Source organism: Pelecanus crispus, chromosome 1 (assembly GCF_030463565.1).
Source record: "Pelecanus crispus isolate bPelCri1 chromosome 1, bPelCri1.pri, whole genome shotgun sequence".
NCBI classification, from domain to species: domain Eukaryota; kingdom Metazoa; phylum Chordata; class Aves; order Pelecaniformes; family Pelecanidae; genus Pelecanus; species Pelecanus crispus.
The window spans coordinates 119,741,712-119,760,193 of NC_134643.1; the positions used below are offsets into that span (position 1 = coordinate 119,741,712).

The 18,482-nt window shown below is 46.4% G+C and overlaps 1 protein-coding gene across 1 annotated transcript in view; it reads right to left on the reverse strand.

Annotated features, from left to right (window-relative positions):
• The window catches only part of CYYR1 (cysteine and tyrosine rich 1), a 57,511-nt gene extending 42,145 nt beyond the window's left edge, over window positions 1-15,366 (reverse strand). Inside the window, exons 1-2 of the mRNA XM_075727683.1 lie at window positions 15,264-15,366; window positions 13,028-13,133 (exon numbers count right to left, since the gene is read on the reverse strand). Coding sequence (XP_075583798.1) covers window positions 13,028-13,133; window positions 15,264-15,366 — 209 coding nt within the window. The remainder of the gene's footprint in view (window positions 1-13,027; window positions 13,134-15,263) is intronic.
• Between the last annotated feature and the right edge of the window lie 3,116 nt (window positions 15,367-18,482).

An 18,482-nucleotide genomic window follows, 5' to 3' on the forward strand; every position in this document is an offset into this window, starting at 1 on the left:
TGCCTTCCAGTTACCAGTCTCAGAGAGCAGCAATTGCTTTTATATTAGCTAAAAGAGGTGCTGCGTTTTCCCTCAACGCGAGGGCTGTATCCCAAAGGGGTGGCCTTGGGAACCTACTGGGAAGGCGCAAGAGTGCACCCATGCAGCAAGAGGATGTCCTCACCACCCACGAGGACTCCACGTCCTCCCTGCAAGGTTCCAGCCTCTCCTGGGGGGCCCCCTCCAGCAGCCCCCAACCCGCCAAATGAAGGCTGAGCACCAGGCTGGACTGATGCACCCAAAACCGTGCCCTCCCAAATCACAGCACCACAGGGAGGACAAAACACAGGTGTCCATTAGAGATGGGCAGCAGGGCCAGGCCCCAGCGAGTGAGCTCATAGTACCAAGGTACAACCTGCCCTTTCCCTTCAACTGTGGAGCACAAATGCTGTGAGCAATTCTCCTTTAAGCCCCAGTATGCGACGAGGCATAGCGAGAGAGTACCGAGCAGCAGTTTTCCATCTTCCACACAGCCCTGCTCTCCCCAACGAAGTCCAGGCAGCTGGAAGCTCCTCAGAAGGAGTCCCAGTGATTTTCTGCATGAGCCAGCAAGCCCACCCCCCGGGGGAGTAACTTCCCCACCTTTTAAGCAACAAGAACTTCCAAGTAACACAACTTCTTCACGGAAGAGATGAGTCAGCCTTTAATGAGAGTATAACCTAGTTGTTGCAAGTTCCTGGGGTAATTTGGGATTGCAAGTACCTCTGCGATGACAACACATCTCTGGAAGGAAAATCAACCAGAAGTATACAGAAACGTAACTCATGCTGTCTAAAAGGTATCTGACTATACCTGTACCTGACAGATTTCAAGTGACATGGAGATAAATTACAGGTGTTATTTTTCTGGACTCCTAAAAATATCTGACGATCTAGCGGACACTCAGCACAGAGCCCAGGGAGAAGCCCTGGGCTGGCAATCACAACAGCCTCCCTGCAGCCTCCCACCGCCCACCTGCCCAAGTGGGATCCCAGCATGGCTTCCCAGCCCTTCGGAGAGGATTGCAAGGCTTTTCACATAGCTACTGGAGCATCCTTCTGGGGAACTGGTCACAGACATGCAGAACAGAACCTCCCTTGCAGGAGGTAAAGACAGACCCTCCCTCCTTTAAACAAGGATGCATGGCTCAAAAACCCAAAGTTGCTTTGTAACTTGCCAAATTGGAGTGAGGTCAAACAGGGCTGTTTCCCTAGCAGTGCACGGGCCAGCTGACACGCAGAGGTGACAGTGCCCGCTGGGTAAACAATACTGATCACGGTCTGCTGCGCAGATGCCAGCCTGGAGGTCAGCTTGTAAGTAGCTGCTGTCAGCCTGTGACTGAAGAGGAATACGAGAGAGAGACCCCGTACCTACCAGCTTGCCAAGAGCTTCAAAATGTTTGATCAGCCCAGGCCCAAAACGGAATAAATTCTTACTTCCATGGCTAATGCAAAAGGACCTTCCTAGGTCATCAAATCCATCCCCTGCTAGCACACGCAGCTGTGCCGCAGAGGCCATTTCACGAGCTGACTGCACTTCCTCACACACCTACTTCAGAAGAAAGGATGATCAAGGAGGGGCACGAGGAGCAAGCAGAAAAATTTCCTCTCCTGAAGGAGAATATGGAATTTTAATGCAAAATAAATTACGTTAGAAGATAGCGACGATGTACGCTTAGCAAATAGACATTAAATACCATAGCTCCCCTCCTAAGCGCAGCACATTATCTTAATGTAGCATATTATTTGGAACATATAGCAGACATGCCACTATGTTTACAGCACCCCTGTCATATAGCAATTTTGAAAGCATTACTGTCAAGCTGACACTATTTCTGGAAATACGCTAATTCAATAATTAAGTTTTGTTCAACAATCATGAAGGCTCAGGAACAAAGATGTATTGTGTTTTACTTCAGACAATTTTAAATGTTGTTGAAAATGGAGAATGAGGGCCATAACTTTTCATCCATCCCCCACCGCCTTGAAGCTCTATTCTTTCGCTCTCCACTGGAATTTAATATCAAATTATCCCTGCAAGGAGCCACTGGAGAAAAGCAATGCAAGGTAAGCAGACTGGTGATCCTGTCATCCATTTTCATAATTTCAGTTTATGTAAATAGGCCATCTACTTCCAAGCCAAACACAGGGTTACCACCGTGGACTGAACAAACATTACCAGCTTTCAGCCATGTAAATATATTAAGCTATCATCGGACACAGCCTCACTGAGGTCCTTGGGGACTAGGACCACGCAGCACAGCAAGTGGTCAGCACACTGCAGTGTGGGAGAAGCTGTGCCCCAGAGCAGGGATGTCGGCCAACAGAAAGGCATCAGAATGCCAACAGAATGGCAGACAAAAATAACTGTTGTCTTAAAGGAATGCAACATTTGCACAAGATACTCTGACAAAAGAGTTTTGCAGGAAGCTTACTAATTGCTTAGATCAGATTAACACCAAGGCTTCTTACTCACAGCTGAGAGTGCTTTTGTGCTGGACACGGCACACAAAGACTTCTCACATACAAGGCCATTCTCTATCCCAAGGGATTTTCATATGAATATATTTATCCATGGCGTATTCAATGTCTAGATTCAGACATCAAACTTTGGCTCCAAGTAATCAAAATTCATAATTCGTCTTTATTTGTGGTAGTTTATACTGCTCTTAGAACTGAGGAGCCATCAGCAGCAGGAGTACACGCTATGTGGATGGCAGACAGGCAATGACGCCCAGATACTGCAGCCTTGCCTGACAGGATATTGTGAGCCTAAAACTGAAACAACTGACAATCTTAAGTGTTTTGAAACCCTTGGAAGATAATATGCTACACAAGTGGAAAACAAAGATGATTATAAAAAAAGCCGTATTCTTTACACAAAATATCACACTAAAAAATTCTTGTTACTCTTCCAGGAAAACCTCAAAGATTCCAAGAGATGTATTTCAACAAGGTCTTGTACAAAATACTATTAGAGTTGCTTTAGTCCCAACAATGAAAAGTTAAGTGTTAAATTTATGCTGGCTGCTTATTTTCTCCCCTCTTGGTTTACATTTTCAAAGCAGCAAACGAGGAGACGCCCAAAAGCTCAGGGACTTGAAGGATTTGATGCAAACAAAAGAAGTAAGAGCTGCCATCATGTATTATTTAAACATCATCACCTTGTAAGTGCTACTTGTAATTAACTTTGGGTCTCTCCAATGCTTGTCTTCCATTTCTGAATTCTCCTTAGTCTGATACAGAATATTTCTGTTTCTCCACACTTAGGGGGGTCTATTGCAAAGGCATCGCAACATGAGAACAAGCGCTCTGCAATGTTCCTCCATCTTCCGCATTTGCCGCCCCAGCCAAAGCTGCGGAGGCCGGCTGGCCTGGAGCGTTCCCGGCAAAGGGGGTCTCACAGGCTCCATGGAACCTTGAACTCCAAACACTGAGTGCTGCCGATGGGCACCACCGACGTGGTGCTTCAACAACACAGATACCAGAACAGGATCATAACGCCAGCTGGTACTCTAGATCGTTTTAGTATTGTAGGAAAATGCGAAAGTAGAATTTCAAGAGAAAATTGATGATAATAATTGTGTGTATATACACACACATACATATATACACATGAATATACATACACACGTCATGTCAAAAAGACACTAGGCTGCAGGTGCAATCTCCTGCCCACTCCTTAACAACCCTCCTGTTCTTCCCGGTTTGCGTTACCTTACCCAGGGGGTTGCAAACTGCTCCTGGGGGGCTCTGTCCTCTGAAGTGCAAGCCATCCGCTGGTAAAGCTGGAGCCTCCTCCTCCATGGTAGGACATGCCACTCTCCAAGGTTAACTACTTCCCTCCTGTCCCAAATGATTATTTCTTTTCTGTTCCTTTTACTGGGGAGGAGGAGGGAGCCCCAGTGGTGAGGGAAGGGGAAGGTGCACTGCTTACATCCAGGCCCTCTCTTACCCTGCTACTGGAATGAAAGTGTCAAACGCATGGACACAAAAGGAATAAGCAGTACAGAGCATCAGAGACCAAAACTGCAGTTAATGTGATAGCATAAGCACACACATTTGGGACTGCATTTTATATGTTATTCCTAGTTTACTAACACTGGTGCCCTGTGGGGTCTCTGCAGCTGGAAATAGCTGCAGGGCAGCAGTAGCCTAATTATACTTCATTAGATTGCCTTGACCAAGGACTGGAGTAGACACAGTTTGCACAGTCCCTTTACACTTCAATGGCAGTGTAGCAAGTCCACAGGGCACCTAAAAACAAGGTTCGTTGAGTCTTGGCTGATGAACAGATGTTTCAACAATAGCTGTAGATCCTTAGTACCTCTTGTGCTTGCAACAAACTGTACCACAGGCCTCAATAAAGAGAGAGAAGCTGGAACATTCAGCATTAAACCAAGCCTCCCTTGTGAGCAAAAGGAATAACTCCATTTAATGATACCAGTAAAAATCTCTTATCTGTGTGGATGAGCCAACTGAGGGAGACACGATGATGAAACATGCCTGCCCAGTCTGTGGTATTAATGCCTCTCCATCCCATACGAAATACTTACGTATGGCGTAAGTCCCAGGAGAAATCTTGTTGTTTACAAAAATAGTTCATTACAGGGGGGAAAAAAAGTTTTTTATAGCGGAAGTGATTCTGAAAGTAAACGTCACAACTTCTTTCTTTTTTAAATAGAGAAAAATAATTGAGAAAACTTCACTGAATTTCTAAAGATTATAATAATTGTGGAATTTCTATCTAGTTGTGGTTACAAATCTCGAAGGAACTTGTGGCTGCCCTGTGAATTAATAGTTCATTTCCTTTAATTTTTAATAACTCACTTATGTACGCCGAACTTCGTTTCTGTCCCTTAAAGAGGAACATTAAGATTAGAATGAGAGTTTATCTTTCTAGGACAATATTGTTCAAATATTGAATTAGCGCTACAGGTTTTATTTGGATTGGCTGCAATTATACTGTGCGCAGCATCAAATGGCCCTCTTGCACAGCTTTTGACCCAGAAGTATCTTCATTAATAACCCTGCTCTGAGTTGGTGTGATATTACTTACTACAGAGCAACCAGTACAAAATGCCACAGATTAATCCCCTGAGAATCCCGCAAGCTCAGTGAAATCTCAGAATTAGCCAATAAAACAGAAATTCTCCAGCTGGGGGTAGGGGAGGCATGTATGCATTGGATGTGCAGGGAGTGGATGAGTCAGCTGAGGTGGGATTTGTCCTGTGCATCTCCTGACCCTCCAGGAGTGACACACTTTATTAAGCAGTGCTTGAACTGGGAGCAAGGGAGCATGAACTGGCAGTGAATGTGGAAGGTACCATGGTGATTAAAAAAAAAAGAAAGAAAAAAAATTCTTTTTCTAACACTTGGATTCAACAAGGTACTTGAGCTTACAACTTGTCCCATTAGAGCCAAATGCATGAAACCCCCACTGAAGTAATGGGCTTATTGATTTCAACAGGATGAGGACTCTATCCATTGCATCTACTCACCGCCTTGAAGTTACAAACGCATTTAACTACTTTGCTGAACTGCTGCCTAGCAGACTATTTGAGTTCTCTCGAAAGTTTTGGATGTACAGATGACTGAACAAAGTTACAGATTCTTATCAAATTCAGAGGTGGACCTTTCCCACACCTGAAAAAGGGAAAGGTGTGGGGGGAGTATAAAATAACAGACAGAGGTAAATTCTTATGATGAAAGGACAGTCCTCTTGTGATCAACATAATCCCCAGGCTCAAGTCTTTACATCAGTCTTATTAAGTGTTAAGAAAACATTTATCTTTTACATGACTGACCCTTATGGGAAAATCCTACAGGCTTCCAAAACAGACCACTGCAAGTGATAAACACAAAATTATCTCTCCTTTTCACTGAAAAAATCTTTTCAAAATAAGCAGTGCAGTATAAGCGAGCTGATTTCACTGAATTCCTTATGAATGTTTATTTTTCCCCCTTAGAGTTTTCTGTAAGCCACAGAGAGCATTTCAGTGATTTATACCTTAACGCTTCCATTTTCAGGCCAAATTCTAACAATCTTCCAAATGATGAAAAACAGATGATCCACAGGGATGTCAGCAACTCAAGTTTTAGCACAAAACTGTGATAGCCTTTTTTCTTATGAACAACTGAACTTGCATGTTTACAAAGACTTCCAGTTCTCACTAAAAAAAGTATTCTAGTTCTTATGGCTACCTACTAAAATAAAAACCCCTAAACTTCCAAAAATGATCAACCAAATGAAAGAACCTGGTCCCATTAGTCCCAAACATTTCAAAACAGTTAGTCAGACACCCAAAAAACAGAGGTGGGAGACTTGAAGTGGGAGCTATCTTTTGAGAGCTGCTGTTTGGCAAGCAAAACAGTTTTTTCCCATTTTGAGCTGCTTGTCACAACACAGGGTCAGAAATGAAAACACAAAGGGCTAAAGAAGAGGCACCCTGTGTTTTAATTCTGGTGCTGACAAGGGTTTCCTCTGTGGCCGTCGTCAGGAGCAGATACTGCTCTGGTCGTAAATCTGATCGCACATTCTCCACTGAAGGATATGACCTGGGACAATAGGCATGGAACAAAAAAACAACTGGAAGTTCAAACACTTTGCAAAGGTCACATTTCAAATACCAGCTCTCTCTCCAGCAGATCTTACAATGAAAACGTGGTCCTAGATCTTTCTCTAAGCTGTGATTAATCAACCCCCTCCACGGAGAGAGTTGGATACCTCTCTTGCAGAGGTTTTCCCAGGCTGAAGCACGGATAGCATGCTTCCACAGGTACTCCAGATGCTAAAGACCAAGGATTAAAAGGTTGAACTGCTCTTCACCTCAGACAGAATGAAAGGGAAATGGTTTTAGTCTAATCATCAGAGTCTTGCCCTTATTGATGACAGGTTTATAGCCAGCCCCTAGCACTCAGCACATCCCCAGGCTCTGCTCCATGTGCTCATTCAGGAAGACTCTCCTGATCAGAACCCACAACTCAAGCCAAATGGAAAAAAGAACTACTGAACCAGGCCTTTGGCGCACCTCTGGCATCATATCAGAGGTCACAGAGCCAGAAGCATGAAATGGTAACTGCCAGGTAAACTGTAGTGTTACATAGTGTCCCAAAGTGCTCCAATCATGGGAAGTTTTGAACGTTACATTGATGAAGAGGAGCACGATTTTATTTTAAGCAGAGTATCATACAACTGTTGTGCAGAACCATCCCCAGCCCATATGCTGCTTCACATATTTACTGTGGGATGCCTGAAAGTGTCTAATTTTAATTATTTGGAATCTACAGTGAATGCCAAGCTTCCTGATTTTTTTTTTTATTCACTATGAACTCCAGAGGCTACATCACTATATTCCTAACTCTTAAAATGCTAATTCTACTCTTTGGTGCACTCCTCCTCCGTACCCACCCTCCACCCCATATTCTCGTATCAAGTGAATCAGCTTAAGGGACATTCTTCCCTTCATGAACAAAAATGGCATTCTCTGAGGTCAGCTGCTTTTCTCAAAAGTGCTAGCGGATATAAAGTACTCCACGTCAAATGCCACACTTAGATGCACTACACATGGCTTTTTCTTCAGTTTTACAGGCTGAGGCACACACACAATTTTCATGCGAAATGTATTCTCTGCCTCTTTTCCTCCCATTCTCTCTGTCTGCCTTCCTTCCTTCCTGTCCACATTGTGCAACCTCTAGACTTAAAACAAAACAAAAAACCCACCCAAAAACCTCACCCCCAGCAACATACATTAAGTTAATGTAAATAACACCTGATATTTCTGTGGTCACTGAACAGGCTGTTGCATCCTCATTATCTCTGGTAAGATTTTTCCACCTACTCTCTTGCAAATCACCATCTACACCTGTAATGAGATCACAGTTCTCTAAAATTTTTATTTACTTTTTCCTTTAGTTACTTTTGAAGTCCTTAGAATCACATGATTTGTTTTATTTTGTTTGTTTTTTCTAAATAAAAGTTGCCTTAGAGTAAATCATTCTGAAGACATTTACCAAGAAACTTCATACACTTTGCAATGTAATGTAGCATCACTGTATCTGAGGTTTCTTCTTCTGCTTAAGCCAATATTCCACTTTACTCCCCTCAAAGACTTACCCAGGAAAATACGGACCAATCACCAGGGCTGAATACTTTATCAATGAGCTTTCTTAAATACTGTGGGCCAAATCTGGGTGCAAGTCCCTTCATTTCCACTGAATATTCAACTGGCCCAGCAGTATTAATTTGAAAGAACAGCTGGACTATTTGTCCTCTTCCCTCCATTATTTACCTGGAATCTGGGATTATTTCACATCGACTCACAGCTGCTGGCCGTGAAGTGCTGCGAAAGACCAAAGGCAGCATCCAGGACCACCCCGACAACATGCAACTACTGACATCTCTGCCCAGAGAGCTCCCCGCAGCTCAAAAGTTACCTGGGGGGCCATGATAAACACAAGGCACAATGTGGTGGAGAAGGCTAAGCTGGAAATTAGCCCACAGAAAATCCACCAGGATAAGCATGAGAGCCAGACAATTTGGGGCCTCTCAGAAACAAATATGAAGAGCGCTGTTGGAAACACAGACTCAAATTTGGGTTCTGCAGAAGAAACCCCTTTCGTACTGACTCCCACCTCTGAGGATCTCTGGGGTTTGAGGCTGGAGCTGAAGGCAATAACCAGATGTCTCCAATTCCTCTGAGTGACAGAAGGCAAAATGCTGCCGCTTGGTTAGGTAGGGAGATACTGTTGTTGCAGGCAAACCTCGTAGAGAAAACACGCTGCAGTCCTTGCAGTCCCTAGCCTGGTAGCAAGCTGCAGAAGCAGACGCAGGACAGGGAAACTGGTAAAAGGTCAGTCACGAATGATTCAATAGCTTAGAAACTAGCTTCTGAGGAGGAGGGCAGCCTGAGTTTCTTGACTCAAAGGGCTGGGATGATGCTGAAGGCTGGGAAGGATGCGTCCAAGCTTTATTCTGGTAGGGAGCAAAAAGGTGAGCAGGAAGAACAGTCTGAGCACTCAAGCATCCCTGCACCTTTTCCTTCATCCCACAGACACAGCTCTTATGTTGCACAAGTGCAAACATAAATCTGTAATTTGTCCAAGAAAAAAACATTTTTAGAAGGGCTAACTATTAAGCACTAGATGCCGAGCACATAAACAGGAGGAAACGCATATGCATCAGAGGAAATAATGACAAGCTGTAGCTATCGCAGACTAGTGGGAAGGGAAATACAGCTAAACATTAATGCTGCAACAACTTGCTCTGAACAGGTATCATGAAGGTGGGAAGGAAGAGAAAGGATGTGTTACTTTACGTTGGAGATGCTCACGGGATTACAGATGACTCAATCATAGACCTCGAACGCTTACAGATTATACCTGTAGCCCAACTAAAGATGGAGTTTGGGAACACGTCTTACAGGCCCTGAAATCCTAACACTAGAGTGAGATGATAACTCTGCATCTGTTCTTCATGTGCGGAAAGAAAAACAGGGTAATCACAGATGCACATAGCCTGGAGGATGTTTGCTGAAAACCTCATCTGACTAAAGAAAAAAAAAAATTCCCCGGTGCCCTAAAAAGATGACAATTTCTTAAAACAGAAAATTCTGAAACCCTACATGGAATATCTCAATGTTGAATCTCATCTTAATGAGTGAAGAGAGTTAATTAATCACCTAAAAGCTACAAGCAACTGAAGTATCAATGATCATGATCTAGTCGCACTGACTTTGTTTTAAAATCAGTATGTACATTATCACCTGGTGTTTATAGTCTGTTTGCACAATTGCTGGCATATGAGTCTAGAAAGAGAAGAGTGAGAGGCGTGAAACAAACCAGAGAATTGTTTAAAAAGAACCTACTGCATGCCAAAAGGCTTCACCAAAACTGCAAGAGAGAGCTACGCTTGTGAAAAAAAACATCCCAGAGAACACAGAGAGCAGAAACTTCACAAGGACATGCAGATTTATAAAGAATGGAGAGAGTAGAAGAATTAGTGTAAACAAATGCAGAAGCATAGGCAACCTCTTAAGAAGCGGAGGAGCCAATACAACACTGAGGACTACTAATGGTGTTTAAGACAGCAAAAAGGCACTTCTGAAAGGACCCACGCAGATCAAGTGCACTGTTTGGTGCAGACAGTACAATCAAAAAAGATGACATGGGAAAATAACAGTATTTAAAGAACAGCATTGTGTGGAATTATCAGGACACATAGTTTGTTGGATTAAAAGTGGTTCTTTAAAAGATTTCAACACACAGTTGTTAACAGAAAGACATAAGCAGATAAGTTGCTAGTGGCCGTTTCCAAATTCCAGGGATCGTGTCTTCTTCTATTGCAATTTCATCAGTTTGTCATTTGGGTGTGAGGCAACATGAAACTTTTGCGGGAAAAGCTTGCACATAAAAAAAAAAAGACTGATATAGTGTCAAATAATGAAAAGGGAAGGTTATTCTTATGGAGCATAGTTAAAGTCACAGTACCATCTTTTGCAATGCAACTAAATGCAAGGCAGTAACCCTAGCAAAGACCAGTTTGCAGGCTTAAAGCATGCTTTGAAGACTGTGATTGAAGGACTTAGAGCTGGAACAAATTGTTAGAGTTCATTTATGTCTTCTGTGATCATCACAGATAGCTGCTTCAAAATAGGTACTCAAAGAGAGATACAGGAACAAATAATCCTAGCAAGGCTTCTGTCAAAACCCTGTGCTCAGCCCTCCTAGCCACACTTCAAGAAGGAAGTGAAAATACTAGAGGGAGCTCAAAGGAAGGCCAAAGAATTGACCCCTGGGCAGGGCAAAGCAAAACAAAGCAAATAGTACATGCGAGGCTGACAGAGTTCACCCAGCTCAGTGATAAGGTTGAGAGCTGTCATGATGACTATTTAGGGCCACATTTCAAACTCACAGATAAGTTAAGAGCTGACAGTAGGAATTTCAACCTTCATTTCCCAGCAAAATTTCCCAGCAGTGTTAGTAAATGAACTATAGAACAGTTTACCAGGACAGATGGTCAACTCATTAATGCCTGAAGTTTTCAAAATGAGATTACATATGTTTAAAGAAGACATGCCCAAAAGAGATTTTAGGGGGAGGGAAAAAAAAAAAAAATCTATGGCTCAATCACACAAAATGTTAGGTCAGAGGAGTATAATGACTCCTGACTGGTCTTCGAGTCGATGAATTGGAGTACTTAACCATAAAAAATGAGAAGAATCAAATGTCTCCTTCGAGACATGTTGTGTCAAACAGCACTTGTAAGAGCCCTTCCCATATTCAAAACCATCTAGATACACACAAACCTTTCCGATGTGTCAGAGCCGCTCACACGCAGCTCTAATTCAACAGCTGTTTACATTTGTTAAATAAACAGAAAAGACTAGGTGTCAACCTGGCGCTGAAGGCATGGTTTGAACATTTCAGCAGTCACTCTAAAGAATCCCCTGGTTGATCCTTTCCAAAGCAGAGCTCTGAGATTAGGCTAGACAAATGCAAGTGATGTTCACGTGGAAGTGGGACATGAAATCCGCTTGCTTTGTTGCTGTATGGGAAGCCTCCTTCTTATAATGTGATACCCTATGCTATTGTGTCCATCATTCCACCATTCCATGTGAGCTGGAATAAGGTACTCAAAACCAGCACCTCGTTCCATGCATGTAAATGGGAAAGCAATTTTGGAATGAGGGGGGAAGAAAAAAAAAAAAAAATCAAAGCAGACATTCCCCAGGTGAGCAGGAAACAAAATCCCTTGTCATTCTCCAACAATAATCAATCTTAAGTGCATGCTTTTTTATTTCCAGAGGAATGAAGGATTCTGGTGCTCTATCATCATTTTATTTACTTTAGCCCAGGAAGCGTCTGATCTGCTTTAAAAACTGTGGATCAATTCTGTATTAAAACACCATCACTCTGCCTACTCCTTCGAAGTGCTATAAAATATGGTGAAGGGAACATTGGCATGTTCCCTAGGTACCATGGCTAAAACAAAACCTGCAACAGAGGAGTCTTTTTAGACAAAGCAACTACCACCTTCCCACTCACTCCTCAAGCACCAAGCAGTCCGCATGAAATACCTCTTTTTCCTTTTCAGGTTTAGTCAAGAATATAAACAAAAATACGTCACAGGCTGCAGGCTTAAGGTTAAGGCAATTACCGGTGGAGTTGACAAAACAGAAGGTAAGATGCCCTATCTTGAAGAACAACATTTTATGTTTTGTTTAGGTTTGTCCTTGCACATGAATGTAATACTTACGGGTTGTCACTTAAATTAAGCCCCGAGCCTAGAGTCAGGACCACTAGCACGCCAGCTTCTCTTCTTCCTCACTGATGCAGAGCTAACAGCTGCGCTGCAGCCTATGTTTTTAATCAACGGTTTACCCCTATATTTTTCTCTAGATAGGAAATATTCATATCCACCCCATTTCACCTGCTGTGGGTTTTTTTATGCACTGTGAAACATGTTGTTCACACCACAGTGTTAAAGGGTCAGACTACCCTCACCTAGAATTGATTCAATAAATTCCACCAAAAGCCGAAACACCATTTAACAAAAACAAGTCAATAAAAAGGAAAAAAAAAAAAGTACTCAAAGCAAAAAGAATCTCAAATCCAAGTCATCTGAACAGTGGTTTGACTCAGGTATTGTAGCAAAGCATTTCAACAAAACCCACAAGATTTCTATTCACAGTCCTTTTCATTTGAAGAGCTTGAAACAAAGTTCTCACCACCTCTAAAGCTTACTTTCACAAATTACATTATTGTATACAAGCTAAGGACACAGCCCTCAATTCTAGCATGCTTTCTGGTATGCTTCAAAAATATATGCAACATGAGACTTTAGAGGAATACCGATGTTTGTCGTCAGCAAGGAAAAAACCAGAGCAAACCCAAAAAAACCCAAACCCTGCCACTGTTTATTGCCAAAACACAGTTTCCCGCAACCCGATTTTACATCAAGTCCAAGAACACAGCACATCAGGTTTTTTCTAAAGTGCAAATATACTTACGAAAGGACGTTCCCAATGTAGGCATAATACGAACAGCAGTAGGGAGTAGTCCCATCGCAGCAGTAAGCTTTGCAGTCATTATCACACTGAGCCAGACAATCTTCTGCTGAATAAAAATAACATTTGTGCAGTCAAACGGCAGCAACAACAAACTGCTGTACAGCACAGCTTTAAAGAAAATGCAATCTAACAGTTTTATACAATCACAGGACTTCACCTGAGGCGCGACCTGACCCTGTAATCCAAATGGCAGCCCATTCCCACTCATTCTGCACTTCAGTAGGAAGTTCAGAGTTAGGTGCTTTCTGTACGGGTATTTTGTAGCTGGCCGTATCAGTTCCTTCTCATATTTAATCATTTAAAATAAAAAAAGAGTGTTTTTTGACACGTCAAGACACCACAGATCACCTTTTTCCATTCCAGCAAGGAGTCCAGAGAGAAACCTGAGGCCGGGCTGCCTGTCTCGCTGAGCTGCAGGAGAGGAGACGGAAGCTGTCTGGGAACTGGCTACCTCCCGCACTCCCTGCCCAGCCCCAGCCCCAGGCGTAAATTAGAGCTGCCTGGGGCTCTCTCATCCCCCGCCAGCTGGCAGTGGCTCCCCTCGCTCCGCTCCAGCTCTGAGGCCGTGGCCAGCGTGGCACAGCAGCCAGCCGTGCCCTCTGCCCCATTGCTGCACCACAGACTGTCCTGCCCCGCCGGGGCCACAAACATTTCCAGCAGCGATGCTCTGCCGGACGGAGGAACAACGCGAATTGTGAAACAACAGTAAGAGAGCTCTTTACAATTAAGAAACATGGAAGAATACGCATCCTTTGATTGCCAGGAGAAGCTATTTTAAAGCTATCGACTTCTTGTCTCTGGCTACTGCACTGTAAAAGCATCCTCGCGAGTCCCACTCCTCCCTAATTTCATCCCCGTCTCTCCTCCTCCACTGCCAAGACCTCAGCTGCAGCCTGGATGAACCCAAATGGACTCCCTGCCCCACACACTGTCACCCTTGGTAACCTCTTCGGTCATGCAAATGTACGCTGCCACAGCGGAGACCTGAACGCGAAGACGACAAACTATGCTTCTGCATTCCTGATGCGCCGTGGCTCCCGTTCCCCGGGCAGCAGATTGTGCTAAGGGGTTCCCGCTCTCCCTGTAGGTTTTACTCCCAATCTCATTACTGCTTTTCATCCACGCCGGCCCAGCTTTCGGTGCGCCAGGATCCAGGCAACCCTACCTCATCTCAGCTGCTGCCACGCTCCTTTCTCTGGCTGCAAATTCCCACCTCGCATCGAGGCTCCTTTGCACGCTGACTGCGTAGTGAATGGCTCGTGTTGCTGATCCATCCCAAAACCCAGCACCTTAATCTTGCTCATCAGACCTGTAGCAGCTCAGCTCTCTGAACCTGCTCGTGCTTGGTCTCTGCTTGAAAACAAGCGCCAGCTGAGGGTGAGGGCCGGAGAGGGCTGTGCGACGCAGCACGCGCATCGGCTCAGGCGGCTGCGCCCTAAACCCGTGCAATTACCCCTGTACTAAAGAAGTGCCCACGCACAAAAAAAGGGAACAACTGACCCACTGGTGTGAAGCCCAGCTCCCCCAACAAGCGAACTGGGGCAGCCGGAGGGACGGCAACCTGCAGGAGAGGGGAGGCCGGCAACTGGCTCGGGCCCTGCTGCGAGGGAGCAGCAACGAGGGGTACCCGCCGGCGGGGCTCCCCATGCCCAGGCTTGCGCGCTGGTACCCGCCCAGGCCTCCCCATGCCCGCAGCTTCGGGCTCTTGCCCCGTCACCCATTTTTTGGCACGCCAGCTCGTCTCTCCGGCTATGCCCCTGAGGCGCCCGGCAAGCACAGCCCCTCGACCAGAAGTGAGCGCAGCAGCCGGCGGCGGCTCGCCCTCCCGCTCGCTCACCGAAGCCGGCGGTACCGAGGGGTGCCCTCGCCCTGCCCGGGGGCGCGGGGCCGGGCGTCCCTCCCGAAGGGCGCGGATTTCGGCTCCCCGCAGCCCGAGCGGGACTCACAGAGCGCGCAGCCCCGCAGAGCCCTGCCCAGACGCCCCGGGGAGCCCCCGCCAGCCCCGGCTGCCCACTCAGCCACCGACAGCGAGCGCAAGCCCCCGCCCCCGCCTCAAGCCGCCGCGGCCCCGCTGCCCGGCCCGGCTGCGCGGGGGCCACCGCCGGGCCCCGGCCCCGCTCGCACCCGCCGCCGGCGGCTCCCGCCCCAAAACCCGCACCCGCCCGGCCCCGCTGACCTGCCAGCAGGAGGAGGAGGAGGAGGAGGAGGAGCGGGCGGGGGAGCGGGACCCCCCAGGCGGGGCGCCCCTCGGCCCGGCCGCGCCGCCCCGCTGCCTCCATGCCGGCGGCGGGCGCGGAGCCGCCGACCGCCCCGTCGCGGCGCGGAGGCGGGCCGGGGGCGGCGGCGGCGGCGGGCCGGGCCGTGCCGGGCCGGGAGGGTGGCGGTGGCGGGCGGCGCCGTCGGGGCCGGGCCGGGCCCGCTGCCCCCCGCCGCGCCGGGGCCGCCCCCCCCCGGCTGTGCCGGCGGCGCCGTGGGTGGCGGCGGCGGGGCCGCCCCGTCGCGGCACGGCCCCTCACGCTGCCCCCGCCTCCCGCCGCCTTTGTCCGCCCCGGCCGCCGCTCGGCCGGGCCCGGGCCCGCGGCGAGGGGGGGGGGGAGCCCCGAAGGGGTGCGAAAGTCTGCGCCCGCCTTCCTCCCGCTGCCGCGGCCAGGCGCCGTGTTCGAGGGCTTTTCCGCTGGGCTTCAAGTCGTGATTGTCGGCCAGCCGGGATTAAAACGGCGATTTGTTTGCAAGCGGAAGAGCAGAGTCGGTGCGCGGGCCCGGGTGCGCTGTGGCAAAGGTGCGATGCCCGCCGTGCCGGCGGCTGCGGTGGCGGCAAAGCCGGGCCCCGGCCGGCGGGGCTGCCGCGGGGAGACGCTGCGTGACCCTGCCGCTGGCCAAAAACCCCCAAGGCGCTTCTCCGTGCTGTTGGCTATTAAAGATTTTCCGTGACCAGGCCAGAACCGTACTCTAAACGTGTTTTCCAAGAGTCATTTTTTTGGTAACTGTTTTAAATGCTGCTGTAAACTAACCCTGTGCGAGAATTCCCACGGAGGGGGTGCCCAGAGGCCCAAATATTTACCCCGTGGTCTCAGAAAACAAAAGGGTTAGCTCTGACTTTGCATGAAGAGCTGCAAGTCGAGGAATGCCCTTTGAAAGGGTGAAGTACGCACACAAAAATGAGAAACATCCACAGGTGTTTCTGCTCATAAAGGGCTTCCTGCTGTTGGCAGCTTAGAGGGGAAGGCCAACACAGAAACATAGAATGAAATTTTTTTAAAGGATTTAGCTATTCTATGCTGGCGACAACAGCAAAACCCCAAATCACCATGCCAAATCACTTGAAAGACAGTTGTTTTGTTTATCAGTGCACAGCCGAGTGGATTTTTAAATGTACGCCAGAACCTGACCATCAACAAAGGAAAACAACTTTTCAAGTTTTTCACTGCCCCGCAGTGCGTATCCCTTAGTTTATGCAACAGTCTGAATTAAATGTATAAAAGGAAATTTCAGTTATATGTTAGCTGCTGAGAGTAAAACTCGGACCAGGTGGGTAACTTAGTTTCAAAGGAATTGCATCTGCTCCCTGTGTCTTCGTCTGGTCACAGGCCACAGTTTGCCATTGAATGAATCCCTGAAAAAATAATACAGTTTTGCCAATAGATAGCACTGGTAGTAAAGGAAGAGAGTTTATCAGATAAAGGAGACTCAGAACTGGTAGGTAACTCCTGGAAACTCTTGACATCTCCAGGTTTTTAATTTTAACTAATCATCTTCGATCACCATACCAGACTGTCCTGGAAAAGCCTTTTTGTTGGTATTTATTTTCTGTTCTTCCATTTTTGTTGTTGATTCCTTCCCTTGCAGTCCCCTCCCCTTCGCAGCTCTCTCAGCAAGTCACATTTCAGTATTTCCCCAAAATGTTGGGTAACATTGCCCAGTAGTTGTAAGCCAGCGTAGCACATTTGACTTCAGTACTGATTTGCACACAACAAGTTTACGGACCTTCTGTAGCTGTTACTTCTCTCTGTCAGCAGGGGACAAATCCTTTGAACCTCTCTGACACTCCCCAGACCCAATTATTACTTCCCAAATACTGTCCTTTGGACGGATGATTGAAAGGTCCATCTGACAAAGAGAAGATTCTCTGTCCTCTTCCCACTGCTCCCAGCATCATGGAGGGCATTTGTAGAAGGCTGAGAAGAGGGAGAACGATGTCAGAGCGGTGTCATCTGGTTGTGCTGAGGTGAGGTGAAGCTTTCTGGGACCAAAAGCTCGCTCTCGTTCTCAGAAAGAGATTTTAAAGGAAGACTACTTCATAGCAAAGAACAAAAGATTAGAGCTAAGGTCCTAGCCACAACAATACTCCTTAGAAAACTCCGTATCAGCACCACATGATGGCAAAAACATATCTTATCAGAAATGGTTTTGGAATACAGTTTTGAAAAGCATGCAGGATTGATAAATTCATGTTAAGTGTACAAGCCCTGAAGTGCTAATCTTCAGGCACAGTTCAAGAAGAAAATCCCGCTCCCAGTGCACTAGTGTTTTGAAACTCACTATAATCAGGCATCTCTGTAGAAGCTTAATTAGCAGTTTAGAAACAGTAATTACCACACGTAGAGCACAAGAGGAAACTTAATAGAGAAAAAGGCACATGCTTAGGACAAGCATTTAAAATTCTTTACCTCTAGACTACCTCTAGAGAAATCACTTCAAAACAATTAACATGATATCTTATTGTACATACTGAAGATGTCTCTTGTTGAACTTGAGCTGCTAACTGGCTGAACATGAGGAATGATAAATCTTCTACATGTTTTCCAGCATGTAACCAGCCAACCAACTTCAGAGCACCTCCAAAAGAGCCCGGACAAACCCCTGCTTTGTGGCAGCAGGGAAGCTGTTGAGTTGGGCAGACCCCTGGTTCTGGAAAGAGGGAGGCTGGGAAGATGTCTTTTCATCTCTGCCTCGTGTTATCCTGTAATGGCATTGAGGGGTAGTCTCATCTTCTGGGCATTAGCCACCTCTGAGCACTGCCTTCTCCTCCTGGCTCTGCAAGATTCGGGTGCGTGGTTCTCGGTCAGGAGTGGTGCTCGTATCTGCTTTGGTACCTGGGAGAAGTGTGAATGTCACCCTTATTTTCCTGTAGGTTCCTTGTGTCATTGTCCAGCGGTAGGGAGTAAAACAGATACACTGTACTTCAGATGGCAAAGATAATTTCATTGTACATTTCATTTAGTATCTTCTCTTTTCCTCCACCATGAAAGAACAACCAGGTTGTTGCTGATGGAGGGCATACTCCAACCTCTGCTGAAGTTAATGAAAGGCTTCCCAATGACTCCACTGTTCGCTGGACCGGGCTTTTAATTTCTGATTCTCTGCTGTCTCCCTTTACTTCTCACTAGTCAAAAAG